The sequence below is a fragment of the Eubalaena glacialis genome, chromosome 4, assembly GCF_028564815.1.
Source record: "Eubalaena glacialis isolate mEubGla1 chromosome 4, mEubGla1.1.hap2.+ XY, whole genome shotgun sequence".
Taxonomy (NCBI): Eukaryota; Metazoa; Chordata; class Mammalia; order Artiodactyla; family Balaenidae; genus Eubalaena; species Eubalaena glacialis.
The window spans coordinates 61,889,507-61,909,288 of NC_083719.1; the positions used below are offsets into that span (position 1 = coordinate 61,889,507).

Consider the following 19,782-nt stretch of genomic DNA (forward strand, 5'->3'; position numbering starts at 1 on the left):
GCGTGTGGCAACTGCAGATAGAGAGCTACAGAAATTAATCATCTTACCTTTGGTAAGGAAGATATATTAATACTACTTTACTTCTGCTTGAACTATAAAGTTCTAATAAATATATGGCAGGAGTTTTACATATGCCTAAAGAGTATACAGTACCTGAGGGTGCTCGAAACAAAAAGAGTTTCTTCTAAAACTAAGAAACATTTAAAAAAATAGAGTTACAGGATCCTCAAGTTACTGCTGTATGGCATTTTTGTGTACATTTTTTTAGATGACTGATTTATAGCTTTCAGACATTACTTGGGGATTTGAGGAGTTTAAGGATATCTTATTTCTTAACTTGTGATCTACAAATACACTTTAATTATACAACAAATTCTTCTGAATTTAAAATCTTATTAAGAAAAACTCAATTAATGATTGACTTAATCTACAAATAGGTGACAGTCATTTTTTAAAAATATTAAAGCATACAGATGGCTAATAAGTATTAGCATATGATAGAAGAGAAAGCTGAAGCTTAATAAACTGTACTTTCTATATGTGTCAATGTTTTTAAGATTCTAGATTCCACTTAGTACGTCATCTGTTCTGATACATTAATTAGGGTACTCCCAAACCCAAAAGGGCTAAAGGATCTTCTTTTCCCCAATATTTACAAATCTAACAGTTTTTAAATCTCTTCAATACCCAAAATTTGACATTTATAGTCTAATTTGTAAAAGCCATGAGGGAAGCTCCCATAACTCCAAACTCCAAAACAACTAAAAATATACCTCATAGGCCTTCAGCAGTTACATTATGTATGTTCATAAGAAAGTACATCCTATAAGAACTTTTCTATTTCTAACCATTCCTCCTCTGTCACCTTACCTAGACTGTCCAAACAGCCTCCCAACGGTGCTTCCAGCATCTCTTATCGCCAATTCAATCTACACAGCACTGACAGACTAAGTTTCCTGAACAAATTCTCAAAGTCTCTCTTGCAAGTTGAGAATAAGGCTAAACCAAAGAACCTCTATTCACAATTCTTCAAAAGCCAACCTTTATATATATTTAGCAGCATCAAATAACCAGGATACTAAAAGGTATTGGAACAAAAAATAAACTACCTCTATTTCGTACACAATCAAACAAGCGGGGAACCAAAACATACTGGTACAAAAAGTACAAACCACCTCTATTTGTTTCACTATTCAAGAACATTTTTGATCAGTGAGTATTTGAACTATAAAACCAATTTCCAAGACAAAGTTAAATTAATAGTGAGTCAATTATAAAGTAGTTTTAGGTGGCAAGTTACAGTACTTAAGTACCATCAGGTCAAGCGAGACCATACTAAAATATAAGCATATTTTACAACATTAATAAAATAACATACGTGTTATTATTGTGCATAGTACTTAATCATGATTTAGAAACTAAATACTAGGTATTAGATAAAAACTTCCTAAGATACATATACAAAGCTCTAGGGACCAAATTCTCAAGCATCAGAAAACAAAGGAGACTCTCATTTTCAAAGTTTTTACTACTTGAACAGAACGATTCATTAAGAATTTTTCTAATTGAAAGAAGTTTAAGAAAATGTTGAACTTGAATTCATCAAGCCTTACACAAAACTTCCAGTTAACAGGAAACACAGGATATAGAAAAGGAAGTAACCAGACAAATCCAGAGGAACATTCTGCAAGACTTGAGAGGTTTAAAAGAAGTAACAACCAGACCCAATGCAGCACAACTGGTTTAGATGAACGAGTTATAAAAGAATTTAAGACAAATTGGTATTAAATGAGATGAAATTGTACTGAAATAGAAATAGAGAACTGACTAGAAAAAAAAACAGGTTAAAAAACACTATGTGTACTATGATTTTTATCTTGGTTTAAAATATATATATGTATAGACATACACACATGTGAAATAGGTACACATATGCAGAAAAAAATCTGGAAAAAACTGCATTAAGATATTATAACAGTGATTTTTGTGTGATGGGAATGTAATGGTTTAATTTTATTTAATTTTGCTAGTCTGTATTTTCTAATTTTCTACTGTGTACATGTATTCTTCTAAAATATAAAGGGTTATTTAAAATAAAAAGATGTAAACAACAACAACAACAAACTTAGGATCCAAGTAAGGATGATTTTTAATTATTCCTACCAGCTAAAATTTTTATATGAGGCATTATGCTAGGTGCTTTTACTATATGTTAGTCTCTTCAAAACTCTTATCAGGTAAATATAAATATTATGTACTGATACCAGATTAAGTACTCACAACAACAATCCAGTAGTAGAGAAATATACACAGTCCTCCAATCAACTGGTAAACATCTTGAACTTATATCTTAGGAATCCAATTAACAAAACCACAAAAAGGAAATGAAGTCCAGTAGGCATACAGCTACCAAACCAAGTACTCCTATTAAAACCTGCTTTTTAGTATATAAACAAATAAACCAACAAATGCTCCATTAGCACACTCAAAAATAAATACTTATTTACTGAACTTACACACTTTTAACCACTGTTTTAAAAAATCTGTGAATTATTTCTTATAATGGTTTTTACATACCGCTGCATTCCTGCTCTGAAGCAAAGGCTTTGTATTCCGAATTAAAAGTCTATGGTCTGGATCCATAGTATATGGCTTCTTCCTTTTGTCAGTCTTTTCCTTCTGTTCCTCATCAGAATCATAGAAATCCTTTTCATTGTCCTCTAGACCATCACCCTACAGGAAAGAAATCCAATCCCAAGATTAGTTCAGACCTGGGACAGCCCAAATATTACACAAAGAAAACTTTTTAAAAAACATTTACAATAATGATAATATTTTACTATAGAATACTACTGTTGAGGCAATTTGAAATTAGTATGTTACCTATATGGAAGAAAGGCCTTGCTTTTTCTCATATTTTATGACACAGTAACTGTCTTTTAGTGCAATAGATTATACTTTTATATTATATACTAAACCTCTGAAAATATTAAATTACCATAGAAATACCCACAGCTGCCCAAAGGGAAAACCTAACCATTAAATTCTAACAAAGCCTAGAATATGAGACTACCCAAAACCTGAAAACTGTTTCCATAAATTATCAGTCACTCTGTAACTGAATCAAAGGGTCAGAAGAAAGAAGAAAATTGTTTGAACTGCAGCACAAATAAAAGAAATCATTAATAAAGTTTGACAGGTTAAAAATTGGTAATTAAGTAGATCCCTGTCTTGTCAAGACTCAGTTTGAGATTTATGTGTATCCCTGAGAGTTGATTCTATGTTTTTGTTTTGTACTTTTCATTTGAATTCTTTATTATCTCTGTCAATAAAATCAGCCTATAGGTATTTAGTCCTAAAAATAAATAAACAAACAAACGAAAAAAGCACACAAAGACAATAATATTTAAGTGGATCCAATGCAACTACCGTTTAGAGGTAATTTCTGTTACCAAGTACTTGAAACATACTTTCCACTTCTGGGAAGATGGAATAGATATACTTTTTCCTATTCCTCTCGCTAAGTACAACTAGAAACCCAAGACATTATATATAAAACAAATATAAAAAAGAAAAGACAGAGAAGAAGAAAGACTGGATAGGGATCTAAGGATCCAAAGAATGACACAACAGTGAGTTCCTTGGATTTTCATTTTTACCTCATATATCAAAGACTAGGTGGAAGAGAAGTGGGTAACACAGAAAACCAACAAGTACAGATGAAACAAACCCTCCAAAAGCCTGTTCTCTGTAGCCAAAGGACCAAGAAAGGGAAAGGGAAAGTCTAGCAAGACAGAAAACTTTTTAAGAAAATAACTGCTCTAGTGCAGCCAACACTAGAGAAAAAAACCATGACCTTACCCCTAACCCCACCAGCAAAAGCTGACATGGTGAGCCTAGATTTCCACCCCTCCCCCCAGGATGTAATAAGAGCCCCGACTTTCCCACTGGGGTGGTATCAGAAAAGGCCAAGATGGAACTGAGACTTTAATCCCCAGCAGGTAGTGAGGCACCTCCATGGTGGGGAGACCAAGTAGGGAGCTTGGACATCCAAGCCTACCTATCAGTCGAGGTAACTTTATCCCTCCCCGCTGGGCTAGTACAAGAGGATGCTTAGTGGACACTCCCCTCAGGACTTGAAACATCACCAGCCAGTGGTAACAAGGACACACCACTCTGTGGTGTCAGTGGAAGACACATGTGGAACAGTAATGAGGCACTTCTATACCTCCCAGCCAGAAAGCTATCAGGGGAATAATAGTGGGGAGCCAGATCCCACATTCACCCACAGTAATAATGAGCACAATCTACCTGAGATATCAATGGAGGCTGAGTGGGGAACCAGGACTTCTACCATGACCTGGCAGTAATGAGGTGGCATGCACCCCACCCTTCTCTGCTGGAATGGTGTCAAACAAACCGAGCTAAAACTGAAGGCTTGAATAAGATCCATAATCTCATAATATCCAAAACGTCCAGGTTTGGAAAAAAAAAAAAATCACTCACCATTCCAAGAGCCAGGTAGATCCCAAACTGGATGAAAAAAGATAAACAGCAGATGCCAACACTAAGATGATAGGGATATTAGAGTTATCTGATAAAGATTTTAAAGCAACCATCATAAAAATGTTTCAATGAGCAACTAGTAAGTAACATCCTTGAAACAAATGAAAAACAGAAGGTCTTAGAAAAGAATTATAAAATCTAAACAAAGAAATAGAAGATATAAAGAAAGACCAACAAGAAAGGTTACAACTGAAAAATACAGGAACCAAAATTAAACAATAAATGGGATCAAAAGCAGTACTGAGGACCAGGAAACCATCAATGAATTAGAACACAGAACAACCAAAATTACCCAATCTGAACAAAAGAGAAAAACGGAGAATGGAGAATGGAATGGAAGACCCATTTGTCTCCTCTCCAAACCCAAAAAAAAGAAATCTTTTTCCATGGAGGAGCTGGTTAGTAGTGATCTTGCAGAGACAGCTGGCAGTGGAAGTCTTACCAAGAGGAAGAAATCTTTCCCCAGAGAGGGAACCAGTTAGTGACCCTGAAGAGTCAGGAAACAAGAGGGTCCCCAAGAAATAGAGGAAATTCTCTTCCAAGGAGGAGCCACTCAGCAGTGGACCTGAAGAGGCTGCTGCCAGCAGGAGCAGCAGCTCCAAGAAAAAGAAAAAGTTCCGAAAGCTATCCCAAGAAAATTAGAATGGACATTTCCCTAGTAGGGCATAACTTGCAGAGATATTTCCCAACCCATCCCCTATAGCCCAATAAAAATTAAAAAAAAAAAAATACACGGAGGACAAAGATAAGGGGGAAAAAAAAAAGAACTTCAGGGACCTGTGGAACTATAACAAAACGGCTAAAATATCCTATCATCTGAACCCTGGAAAGATTCAGATGATGGGTGGGGCTTAAAGAGTACTCCAAGAAATAACAGCTGAAAAATTCCTAAATTTGGCAAAAGACCTAAAACTACAGATGGAATAAAGTGAGTAAAGCCTAAACAGGATAAACCCAAAGAAATACAAAACAAGACATATAAGCCAAACTTCTGAAAACTAAAGATGAAGAAAAAGATCTGGAAAGCAGCATTACAGAAAGGACACTTGAGAGGATGAGGTAATGGATCAGGGAATGTCAGTGACAAGGATGAAAATGCAGGATAGATTTAAGAACTACTTAGAAGCTGATATCAACAGGATGCTGTGACTGAACATAAAGAACAACATCGGGGCACTTAACAAGGATGTCCCCATTCCCAGCTTGGATGACAAAGCAGATGATGATAGTACCAGTCAAGATAATCTTGTCTGGGAATATCTCTCTTTTCCAAGGCTGCCTGCTAAACAAACATCCTTAAAAGATAGTCCAGAACAAAACCTATCAATGCCATTACACAGAAGAGCAGAAAAAATGAGAAAAACGCATGAAGGATTATCTCCCAAGTGTTTATTTTGTTCATGACTGATCTGCCCCTATTCTTCAAAGTGAACCTTCTTTTTATAATTAACAATTTCTCCCAGCAAAAAAAAATTTATAATTTGTGATCTCTAATCATTTTTCCTTCAACATGGCATAACATTTTTTTAAAAAAAATTTATATAGCTAGGTACAGAGTTCTTAGGGTTGACAACAAAAGCACAGCCCATAAAAGAGAACACTGATAAATTAGATTTCATCAAAATTAAAAACTCCTGTTCCATTAAAAAAAAAAACCTCTTAAGCGGAAGAAAAAAACAAATTACATATTGGCAGAAAATATATGCAACTACATATGAAACAAGGGGCTAGTATCTAGAATATAAAGACCACTCCCAAAACTCAACATTAAAAAAAACAATTCAGTTTAAAAAAGGGCAAAAGATATTCTTACGGACTGAACTGTGTATCCCCTAAAATTCACATGTTGAAGCCTCAATGCGACCATATGCTAAAGTTGGGACCTTCAAGGTTAAATTAGATTATATCAGTGGTACCCCAATCCAATACAACTGGCATCCTTATAAGAAGAGAGAAAGGCATATGAGAACACAGCAAGAAGGCAGCCATCTGCAAGCCAAGGAGAGGAGCCTTGGGAGAAACCAAACCTGCTAACACCTTGACCTTGGACTTCTAGCCTCCTGGAGGAACTGTGAAAAACTATGAGAAATAAATTTCTGTTTATTTAACCAGTCTGTGGTATTTTGTTATGGCAGCTCTAGCAAACTAATACAGACATCAGTAAACAATTACTAAAGGAGATATACGAATGGCAAACAAAGCACATGAAAAGATAATCAACTTCAGTAGCTAATAGGGAAATGCAAATTAAAACCACAGCAAGGTGGTTTTGTTATGGCATATATATCAGAATGGCTCTCATCTAAAATTAAACTTAAAAATAGTGATACCACCAAATGATAGTAAGGAAGTCCAGGAAAAGGATCACTCATATGCTGGTGGTGAATGTAAAAGGTTACAGTCATTCCGGCAGGTTGTCAGTCTCTTACAGAACTAAACCTGTATTCACCATACAACCCCAAAATTGCACTTTTGGGCATTTATCATGGGGAAATGGAAATTCTCACAAAGATCTCTACACAAAATATTCATAGCAGCGTTATTCCTATTAGCCAAAATGGAAACAACACAGATGTCCTTCAATGGATGAATGGTTAAACAACTGGTTAAGCAAATGGTTAAACATCTATGCCATGGAATACCACTCAGAAATAAAAAGAAACAAACGACTGATACACACAATGCTGATTAATCTCCAGAGAAGTACACTGAACTTGAGTGAGCAAAATTAATCCTAAAAGGTTACATACTGTATGATTCCATTTATATAGCATTCTTGAAATGACAAAATTATAGAGATGGAGAAGAAATTAGTGGTTGCCAGGGGTTAAGCGGGAGCAGGGTTAAGCACAGGGAAGAAAATGGGTTTAACTATAAAATGGTAACATGAAGGATACTTGTGATAGAAATGTTCTGAATCATGATTGTATCAATGTCAATATCAAGGCTGTAATGCCTTACTATAGTTTTGCAAGATGTCACCACTGGAGGAAAATGAATAAAGGTTACACCAGATCTCTCTATATTATTTCTTACAACTGCACGTGAATCTACAGTTATCTTAAAAGAGAACATTTAATTAAATAAAATTAAGGAGAAAAAAAATCTAACTCACTTGAAAGCAATTTGCATATATTTATTGTTAGATAACAATAAAAGAAATTATTTAAATTGTTATAGGTTAACATCACTTAATGAATTATGTTTTCCTTGTTAAGTGCTTACAGTTAAGACACAATCTTTGCTTAAATATCACTGAAAACACTTTTCATCAAAAAATATGACCTTTAGTTTTCTTAGAAGTAAGCATAATATTATCTGAGTGTTCTTTAAATCCACAATAAAAAAAAAACTTAAGAAATTCTCCAAACAAAAGAAACTCACCAAATTTATGCTTTGAAAACAAAAGGCACTTTAAAAGTAATACCCATATTTAAAAGTAAACTATAAATTATAACATTTATCATCTGCTCTGAATACACAATTCAAAACAAATTACTTGTCTCTTCATGCTTAAAAAAAAAAAGGACTACAACTGAGACATACTTTTCTATCAAGGCCAGACTTGAGGGTCTTCTCCTTTATGGAGCTTCAGACTAAACTGATTCTATTAAGTGCATTAATAAACCAATAAAATGATACACAGATAATCTCATTCTTTAAGCATAAGCACTCACCTACAATCTTTACTGAATGTTAATCAAACAAATGTTCAAAGTATACCTAAAACTGATAATATGATGAAACGGCTGTATTAACACAGCACTTTCCAGTTCTCCTTCTCTACTAACTCTTTATTAAAGTTCAATTACATTATTTTAATAAATATTTGTATTGTTTATTTTACTGTACAAGTATTTAGGATTATGGTAGTAATTACAGTAAAAAGATTATAAAGGAGTATTTTTTTTTATTAGTATCTTTCCCATATCCAAAGATTTTACAAAGCTATTAAGTAAAACTTCTACAGACTAATGCTTCATGATGTTTTATTAAAGATCCGTAAATTAATTCTTTCTTAACATTTAACATTAAATACATTAGTATAATTTACTAAAATGAAAGGGATTCTTTGAAACAGTACAAAGTTTTAACAACAGGATTTTTGGATAACAAACACGAAGAACATGTTGCTTAATACCTAAAATAGTTATTGATATCAATTATTATTTCAAAGTATATTCCCCTCAAAAGAAACCTTCTCTTACACTTTTTATGAAATTTCAATTTGGTTCTATTGCTATGAGAACATCATGGCATGGCTTTTTAGATCTGGCTGCTAATTACTAACTGTATATATACACCAACAGCATAATTCCTTTAGTTTGAACTAAAAGGAAAAAAATTTAAGGACTGATGTTTTCATGAGGTTAATGAAACAAACGAGATGAGGCTTCCACACAGGATGGGAGCCAATCTCCAATAACTTTATATCTGAATCTGTGTCACTGCTAGCTGTTTTCTCAGGTTTTCAACCCACAGGAACAGACATTGGCCAAAACAGAATGGAAGCTGGATGCAAACAGCCAGAATGGGTAATACTAGGTCATGCCAGTTCAGTATCGGGGTTGCCTCTATGACCATGTTAAATTACTTGACCTCCCCTTGTCTTAATTTACTCATTTGTAAAATGGAATAAAAGCAGTATCTATATCATGAAAGTGTTCATAAAGATTGATTAGTTTAGTGAAGGTTATATAAGCCCTTAGTGCCTAGTGCATATTAAACACTCAAATAGTAGCTATTACCATTGCTTTTATTATTAAATTTTTTTCTAGAAACTATTACCTCACCGTAAATCAAATATCCCTAGATGCCAAATATGAAGAAAAATTTCCCCCTAAAATTATCCCTCAGAAAAGAAACTGCCTCATATTTGAGAATTTACAAAAATATCATGAGGCTTTTGTACAACTGCTTCATTTTGAACCAAAATGTACTGTTTGGGGAACTCATTACACTGAAACAACTTTAATCAATGCCAGTTATAGATGCTTAAAAGAAGTCACAAACTCCAATGACAAAATGTCATTAAAAATAAGACTTGAAAGATTACTTTTTAAAAACAGGTAATACAGGATTACAGAGTTCTACTTCTAGAAATAAGCAAATTGGAATAACCCTTACAGCGAGCTAGGGAAGAAAAATGAAACACACCTGTCTGAAGGCACTGAAAAGTTAAAAAAACAGTGATGAATTATGCAGGCAAGATCCAGAAGAAGTAGTAAACCAAGAAACCTGACTGACATTTGGAATTGTCTTTCCCCCCAAAGGATTGTTATTACATAACAAAAAGCCGAGAGGCCTAAAGAGCTTTTAGCAGATTCACAAAAATTACAGAAGCAAAAGTTGGAGGTCAGGATCCACCAAAAACAAGATTCCTAACTCTCCCTAGTCTTTGGTTTAAAATACTGAAAGTCTATATCCTAGAGAATAAAGATGATAAAATTAAAGCCCACCTTTCAATCATGTCAAATCTATAACTGAGGTGATTAAAGGAACTCAGATTGCTGATATCCTTACCCAGTAATATTCCACAAGCAAACCAAACCCATCATCCAAAGCTTCAAACTAGTTCAACAATTTTTCAGAAAGTAAGTAAGGAAAGAGGGAGGAAAATAGGGAAGAAAAGGCAGAGTCATTAAGGGTCAGGATATTGTTTCCATTTGGGAGGGAAAGAAGGATATTAAGCGGAAGGTGTCAAAGGAGGGGCTTCTGAAGTATAATTACTGTTTTTTAATCTGAGTACTCGTTACATTGGGGTCTTCAGTTTACAAAAATTCATGAGGCCATTTGCTTCTGACACATATACATTATCTATTTCTACTTGGATAAAAATTTTTAAATTATGCATGTAAGAAAAAAAGACAGGGAATTCCCTGGTGGCACAGTGGTTAAGAATCTGCCTGCCAATGCAGGGGACACGGGTTCGAGCCCCGGCCCGGGAAGATCCCACATGCCGCGGAGTAACTAAGCCCGTGCGCCACAACTACTGAGCCTGTGCTCTAGAGCCCGTGAGCTACAACTACTGAGCCCATGTGCTGCAACTACTGAAGCCCACATGTCTAGAGCCCATGTTCCACAACAAGGGAAGCCACCTCAATGAGAATCCCGCGCACCGCAACGAAGAGTAGCCCCCGCTCACCACAACTAGAGAAAGCCTGCGCAGAGCAACAAAGACCCAGCAGAGCCCCCGCTAACCCCCGAATAAATAAATAAATTAATTAATTAAATAAACAAGTAAGGTAAACAAGATATAATCAGAAGGATGTTTAGTCTGCTTAAGGATAAATACAGATAAAATAGGTTTCAAAGATGCTGAAATCTATAGAAAAAAATTTCCATTTGCTCAACTTAGTATACTAATTGTACATCATATACATAAAAAAGGAAGACGAACTAATTTTAATACAGCACCATGTGTATTTGAAAACAATATTTTAGAAATACTTTGTTTTTAATGGAACTGCTTAATTTTTTAACATATTCTGTACCTTCTAATATATTTCTTATCTAGAAATTGATACAATGCAGTTTCAATTCACACAATACATCTATGAATTTGGAACTAAGTAGAAAGGTCTCCCCTACATAGCTGAAACAGCAGTTATGAAGACTTTAGGTATTATTCTAAGTATAAAGTTCTTATGCAGAGTATATTATGTATTTAATTTTAACCATCTATCTCCTGATACTCAGATAATATATGGTGTAATGTAGAAAGAAAAAAATATTAAGTTATATCTTTCATTCTCTGTCAAGGGGCTGGAAAACAGAAAACTGTTTTAGAAGTGTTTACATCAAAAAGGTTTAAAAAAATCAATTATTATACGTATTGTTTGTATTGAGCCTAGAGAAATGAGGCATTATCACACCGGGGGTTTTTAATGGGTATTAATTAAAATATTTTATATTGTGGCTTATGTTAGCAATTTTTCTAAGCCTCATGGTCATTTAAGTAATGTCACCTTTACTACAATAAATTACTGATATGATTATTACAAAGAGAACCATTTAACAGCAATCTGACTGATGTAAAAAACATTAATGAACCTGTAAAACCTGCTCTTTTGCACCTTGGAAAATGGCTGGTTCTAAAACTAAGGCAGTTAAAATAAATCTAGATCATCAGGTACTTAAAAAACAAACAAACGAAAACAACTCCCTAAGACCAAAGCTGAAAAATTTTACCAGTAGAATAATGACAGTATTAGTTCATAACCCAAAGGATAAAATAAATATCTATGAGTCCATACTTACGTAAATAAATGACTAAAAAATAAATAAACGTGAGAGAAAAGTCAAGTCTTCCTTACAGAAGAATTCTGAATAATAATTATGCTAATATCATGTGAATGAGTACTGGAGGCTTAAAATGTAATTTCCATGTCAGCATCCTATCCATATTCCAAGGTGATGAGCATCTCAAACAACCTATACAGAAGTAAAGATGGTTCCCTATGGAAAAGTATTAAATGACTCAAAAAGGAACCCTGGTAATAATAAGGACACAAATACATAAAATCTTTGTGATGAAACTCACGAGTATAAAAAAGTTATATTTATAAATGAAGATTTTTCTGTTATTTAAAATATCAGTATGTGTAGAAAATGAAATTATATACTAGAATAAACAACTTTCTCCATCTTTCTAAAAGAGTATACATTCAAGCTGAACCAAAAAAAAAGCTTTAAATCCTCTTATTTGGAAAATGGAGACAGCTTTGCAGTTTCTTTAAAGTGAAGACAGTGTTTTAGAAATACATCCTGAATAGATATGGATGGAATTATATAATATCTTGAATTTCATATGAAATTTGGGATTGAAGTGGGAAGGGGGTTGAGTTAAAGTTGAGAGCAGCCATGAGCTGATGACTGTTGTATCTAGGTGATGTGTACATGAGGATTCATTGGACTCTGAGCCCTATCTTTGTGTATGCTTAAATTTTTTAATAGTTTAACATTTATACAGTGAGTTTGACTTCAAGATCTACTATAAAGCTACAGTAATCAAAATCAAGACAGTGTGGTACTGGTGAAAGAACAGACAAAGAGATTAATGGTACAGAACAGGGAACCCCAAAATAGACCCACATGAATATACAGTTAACTGATTTATGACAAAGGAGCAAAGTTAATACAATGGAGAAGAGATAGTCTTTTTTACAAATGGTGCTGAACATCAACATGCAAAAAAAAAGAATCTAGACAGACCTACACCATTCACAAAGATTCACTCAAAAAGGATTAGAGACAAATAAGGAACACAAAACTATAAAATTCTAGAATATAACATAGGAGAAAATCTAGATGACCTTGGATATGGTGATGACTTTTAGATACAACACCAAAGGCATGACCCGTGAAGAAATAATTGATAGGCTGAACTTCATTAAAATTAAAAATGTCTGCTCTGCAAAAGATGTCAAGACAAAGACAAGACAAGCCACAGACTTGGAGAAATATTTGGAAAAGATACATCTGATAAAGGGCTGTTATCCAAAATATACAAAGAGCTCTTAAAACTCAACAATGAGAAAGCAAACAACTCGACTAAAAAATGGGCCAAAGACTTGAACAGACAACTCACCAAAGAAGATATACAGATGGTAAATAAGCTTATGAAAAGATGTTCAACATCATATGTAATTAGGGAAATGCAAATTAAAACAAGATACGGGGACTTCCCTGGTGGTCCAGTGGTAAAGAATCCACCTTCTAATGCAGGGGACGTGGGGTCAATCCCTGGTCGGGGAACTAAGATCCCACATGCTGCAGGGAAACTAAGCCCATGCGCCACAACTACTGAACTAGCGTGCCACAACGGAAGAGACCGCATGCCGCAACTAAGACCTGGCGCAGCCAAAAAATAATAATAAATAAATAAATAAATATTTTTTAAAAAAAGATACAACTACACACCTATTAGAATGGCCAAACTCCAGGACACTGACAACACTAAATGTTGGCAAGAATGTGGAGCAAAAGGAACTCTCATTCATTGCCAGTGGGGACACAAAACAGTACAGCCACTATGAAAGACAATTGGGCAGCTTCTTACAAAATTAAATATACTCTTATCAAATAGTCTAGTAATCAGAGTCCTTGGTTTATACAAAAATGAGTCCACACAAAAACCTGCACAAGGTTTATAGCAGCTTTATTCATATTTGCCAATTTATAGAGGCAAACAAGATATCCTTCAGCAGGTGAATGGATGAATAAACTGTGGTACATCTAGACAATGGAATGTTATTTGGCCCTAAAAAGAAGTGAGCTATAGAGACATGAAAAGACACGGAGCATCCTTAAATGCATATTACTAAGGCAAAGAACTGAAAAAGGAAAACTATGGAGATAGTAAAAAGACTAGTGATTGGCAGGATTTGTAGGGGAAAGAGGAATGAATAGGCAGGACATAGAGGATTTTTAGGGCAGTGAAACTATTTTGTTAAGATATCACAATGGTGGAGGCATGTCATTATACATTTGTCAAAACCGACAGAATGAACCCCACCAAGAGCAAACCTCAGTGTAAACTATGGACTTCAGGTGATAATGATGTATTAACATACGTTCATTGATTGTAATAAATGTACTACTGTGGTGAAGGATGTTGATAGTCAGGAGGTGGGTGGGGGCAGGGAGTATATGGGAACTCCCTGCATTTTCCACCCTATTTTGTTATGAACCTAAAACTTCTCTAAAAAAAAAAATTAAAACAAATTTTTAAAAGAAACAGTGGGTTTAATATACCTGAGCTATTTCATATGAAAATAGGTCTCCCTCCACTTGTGTACTGACCACCCCAAACGCTAAAATAAAAACATTAGAATAAAATTAGCTTTTCACCTTGCTCTAAAACATTCACTTTCAGTAAGAGAAATGTTGTTACATTAAATATAAGCTCTATGAAGTCCAAAAAAATTACCTTTTATTTCATAAAGCATATTTTGGAAAGGCATAGTTTATAAACTTTATTCTTCATCCTGCCATCTCTTTTACTTTATTACCGTGGTGTTTGTTGTAGTCGAGAAAAAGACACTGAATGTACCCACTTGTCTTATGAATTCCAAGACAGCCTGGAGGGCACTAGTACCAACTTAAGATTTGTACCAGGACAATACCATGTCTGTTATCTTCTGTGGACCCAGACTACTTAAAAGGTACACAGGGGAATACATCATGACATTGTCATGCCATAAGATACTCATATTAGCAAGCTTGGGCTACTATAACAAAATACCATAGACTGGGTGGCTTAAACAACAATTTTTCACAGCTTCGAAGGCTGGGAAGTCCAAGATCAAGGTGTTGGCAGACTCGGTTCCTGGTGAGAACCCACTTCCTAGCTTGCAGCTGGCTGCCTTCTCGCTATGTCTTCACATGGGCAGAGAAAGAGAAAGGAAGCAAGCTCTCTGGTGTGTCGTCTTATAAGGGGACTATTCCCATGACGACAACCCCACACTCATCAATTCACTGAAACCTAATTACTTCCCAAAGTGCCTACCTCCAAATACCATCACATTGGGAGTTAGGACTTCAACATGTGGATTTCGGAGGACATAAACATTCACTGCTATGGTGTCCATAGATACCATAGCAGTGTATTGGTGGTCCATCTCTCTGACATTGGGTTAGATTTCCCTGACAGGACCAGAGTGGGTAGGTGATTGACAATATCATAAACAATTAAATTATTCAGTATGGATAGCACATGTTTACTTTTTTTTAAAAAGTCATGTTTAATAAATTTTTTAATTTAATATTTTTCTCAAAAAAAAGTCTCTTTCCCCCCTGATTAGGCCTATGTAAAACAACACATTATATGCATACTGGTTTGAGACATTTTTTCCTTCCATGAGGTAACTGCTATGCTCTTCACTTTACATGTTTTATACTACAGCCCAGTGACCACTATACCACACAGGTGGAAGTATGGGTTTGAGGATCATTGAACACTGAATCTCCCCCAATACATCACAATTATGGAAACACCTGTGCCCAGTAACTTTGAGTTGAGCCACTCTGAAAATTCAGAGTGCTCAATTGCCCACGACACTTCTCATTTCTTATGACTATATGTTCAGCACCAATATACCGGAAATAAGCTTTCCGAATGCAGTGGTTTCCAAATTTTGTTACTGAGAAATCTGAAGAATCTACATAAGGTATTTTTTCATGTTTCTCTGAAGTAAAATATACTCATGACACAAGTTGATCTTAGGTCTAAGAGTTCTAAGACATGAGAAAGAAGGGTCCCAGTCATTTGAAAACTAATCTCAATCTAATTACAGGGATAAATAAGAACTGTTTTTTGTTAAGCAGAATGCATTTTAGAGTGGTTCTCACTCAGTCATAAACTATAAAATAAAATTAAGCCCAACCTAGGTAGAACTAATCATAATTCCTCACGTATTCACTCCCTCCTTACCTAAACCCCTGAAATAAAGATAATGTATTAAAGAAGTAAGTGTCTATTGATTTGAAATTGATAAATTTAATTATCCTTTAGGACATTAAAAAAAAGAGGTTAGAGGGTTAGAGCAGAGGTTTTAAAATATTGGTGGACATTCATGGGGGAGGGGATAAAGCAGTAGTTTGTTTTAATCTTAGGGTGAACTCTAATAGTTAAATAGAAAAAACAAAAGCAAAAATCTGTACTCTAGATAAAGTGGGGGTAGGAAACTAGGGCTCCAAGAAACAACAGTTTAAAATTTTTAAAAAGCAAATAATCTAGGTTATGAAAAACTTTTCATATAAAACATAAAATTTTGTAAAGGGACTGTTTCTTCTTCATTAATCCCAAAATATTTATATATCTAAATTAAATAATGCCCTTTGAGTCACTAGAAAAACATATATAAACAAGTTGTTTTAAAAATAACATGAGGGGGCTTCCCTGGTGGCGCAGCAGTTGAGAATCTGCCTGCCAATGCAGGGGACACGGGTTCGAGCCCTGGTCTGGGAAGATCCCACATGCCGCGGAGCAACTAGGCCCGTGAGCCACAACTACTGAGCCTGCGCGTCTGGAGCCTGTGCTCCGCAACAAGAGAGGCCGCGATAGTGAGAGGCCCGCGCACCGCGATGAAGAGTGGCCCCCGCTTGCCACAACTAGAGAAAGCCCTCGCACAGAAACGAAGACCCAACACAGCCAAATAAATAAATAAATAAACAAATGTGGGCTTTAAAATATATATATATATTTTTAAAAAATAAAAAAATTTTTAAAAATTTAAAAAAAATAATATGAGGATACCTACTAGAAGATAAAGCTAAAAGTTAGAACTAGTTGCATCTGGAGAGTAGGAACTGGAGGTGTGAAAAGGAAGGACATATATTTACTATACATCCCAGTAATTCCACTCCTAGAGAAATGAAAACATTTTATGTCCAAACAAAGACTTGTGGCACTGGAGGCCAAGGTCACAGCTCCACGGATGTACAGAAAAGTTCAGAGTTTAAGCATAAGCAAGTACAATCTTTGCCGAGAAGACACAGCGACAGATAGATAGATAGATAGATAGATAGATAGATAGATAGATAGATAGATATGTAACATCTTGTGTATGTTACAGAATTTTTATGTTAAAGAAATTAAGAGAAAAAAGTTTAATTTTTAATATTTACCTACATATATATCATTTCTATCATTCTTTATTCCTTTCTATAGTTATAAATTACCATCTATTATCATTTCTCTTCAACCTAAACGACTTCTTGCAGTATCTCTTGTAATACGGTTCTACATATGAATTTTTCAATTTAGTTCGTCTGAAAATGCCTTCATTCCATCTTTATTTTTGAAGAATGGTTTTGTTCAATATAGAATTCTTTGTTGACAGATTTCTCTCAACAATTTAAAGATGATATTCCATTGTTTCCTAGACTCCTTTGTTTCTTATCAGCAGTTAGTCATAATCATTGTTTCTCTGTATATAATGCATTGTTTATCTCTGTCTGCTTTCAAGGTTTTCTCTTTCCCCTTTGATTTCAAAAGTTTGACTATGATGTACATAGGTGTGACATTTTAATATTTTGCCTGGGAATTTGATGTGTTTCCTGGATCTGTATACTTGTTTTGTTCCCCCCTTAAACTAAACTTGAAATTTTTTTAGTTTTATTTCTTCAGGTATTATTTCTACTCCATTCACCCTTTTCTCTCATTTTGGGACTTAAATTACAAGTATTTTATTCTGTTTCATATTGTTCCACATGGCTCTGAGACTGTTCACTTTTCTTCACTTGTTTTTCTCTTTGTTCTTCAGAATGAATAATTTCTATTAATCTATCTTCAGGTTTCTTAACACTTTTACAGCCTCTTCCTGGCTATTAAGCCTATCTAGCTTATTTTTCATTTAATCATTGTATTTTTCAGCCCTAGAATTTCCATTTCATTCTTTCATATAGTGTCTTTCCTGTTAAGATTCATTTATTCAATCAATACAACTATGTTGCTTTGTAATATTTTTGCCATATATATAATGGCTGCATTATTTGTCTGGTAATTGCCTCTTCTTGATTATCTTTCTATTGCCTACTTTTTCTCTTCAGCATTAGTTATTTTTTTGTTTCTCATGTCTGCTGATTTTTTCAAATTGTATTCTGAATATTATCAACCATACACTATAAATTCTTCCTTGTGTTGCATTCCTCTGAAGTGTATTAATATTTGTTATAGCAGGCATTTTACTGGTTTCAAACTCCAAACTCTGTGTATCCTAATATGACCAGCAAGTGAAATCTCCATTTAGTTTCCAGTTGCTTTTTTTTTGCTAGACACACTGAAGTCTTCTCCACACATGTAGAGTTGGTCAGCCAATGATTTGAATGGTGTTTACATGCATTTCCAGGGGTGCACCCTCCTGTGGTTCCCACACCTTTCTGGAATTTCCCCCCAAACGTTTTAGGTATTCTGCCAGCCTTGAAGTCTGTTCTCTAATACCTAGGTAAGTGAGGCTGTAACTTTTTCCATTTTTATATGGGACAGGGGAATTCCCCCAGGCAAAAACCTGCAAACTCACACCTTGAAATTTCAGTCCTTCATGTGCAGAGTCCTCTCTAGTTTTGCCTACTTTTGATCATCCTATAGTACACCTTTAGCTGCTGGTTTTCAAAATAATTTCCCAGAGAGTTAATCTGATCAAGGTATTCCATCAACAGAAGCTGAAACTGTAAGTCCATGAAGTACATCTCAGCCGCAGGTCAGATGTCTTCAGGCTTTTTATGTGAAAGTAAACCTTTCTCATACACCCTTCTACACCCCACTTTCCTCATATTTCCCATTACTTCACATTAGCCAGAACTGTGTTATATGCCCATTCCTAAACCTATCACCTACAAGGGGAATGTAATTAACATTAACTAGACTAGTTTAGGCTGGGAAGCAACATGGCTTCTGCAAAGACACCTGGGTGCTCAATCCCTGTAGAAAATCTGTCTGCAAGGAAGAAGACCTTTTTGCATAGGGGCTGTCTGCTGGAGACAATCGACAGTGTCTGCCACATTCTCTATACCACCTAGACAACAATGCACTAGCAGAATCTGTCTGACGTAACCATTTTGGAACTCTGGAGTCTATCGAAGGCTTGCAACTTCCAGTAGGACTGCAGTAATCTTAAGATATGTATCAGAAACTTAAAGTCTTGTATATATACAGCTAAATGAATAATAGAATAGAATAAAACTGACTGTTTTAAATTACCACATTATTAGATTACATAAAATCATAATCTTTTCTGAGATGAATATAGAAAACTACTAAGCAGCAAAATCACAAATTTAAAAATTAAATAACTGACTTGTCAGAAGATAAATTCAATATTAATCATATTTACTCCTTTATGCTAGAGTAATAAGACTAACACAGAGAGAAATATAAGGAAATAAATGGACTATAAGGTCAAGAGAAAACAATGATATAAATATCCATGACAGAATGCCAAGGAGAAAAGCACAGTGGAAAAAGGACAGACATCAGAGTAGGGCAGCAGAATGCATCACATTTCTTAATGTCTTAAGCTCTAAGTTTCTCCTCCTAAAATTCATTTAGTACACGTTAAAATTCATAAAATACTTTTAATACTGTGAACATTTTGGGGCTACTAGGTAAATATGGTGAGAGAAAGATAGAAAACAGAGTTTCTTTCCCCAGTATAAATAATATGTGGAAAATAAAAGATTAAAACTAGCAAAAATAAGTCAGTAGAGAAAGAA

The 19,782-nt window shown here is 34.8% G+C and overlaps 1 protein-coding gene across 1 annotated transcript in view; it reads right to left on the bottom strand.

Moving 5' to 3' along the window:
* The window catches only part of AP3B1 (adaptor related protein complex 3 subunit beta 1), a 259,512-nt gene that overhangs the window by 137,342 nt on the left and 102,388 nt on the right, over positions 1–19,782 (bottom strand). The window contains exon 8 of the mRNA XM_061189377.1: positions 2,578–2,733. Within this exon, the coding sequence (XP_061045360.1) occupies positions 2,578–2,733 (156 nt within the window). The remainder of the gene's footprint in view (positions 1–2,577; positions 2,734–19,782) is intronic.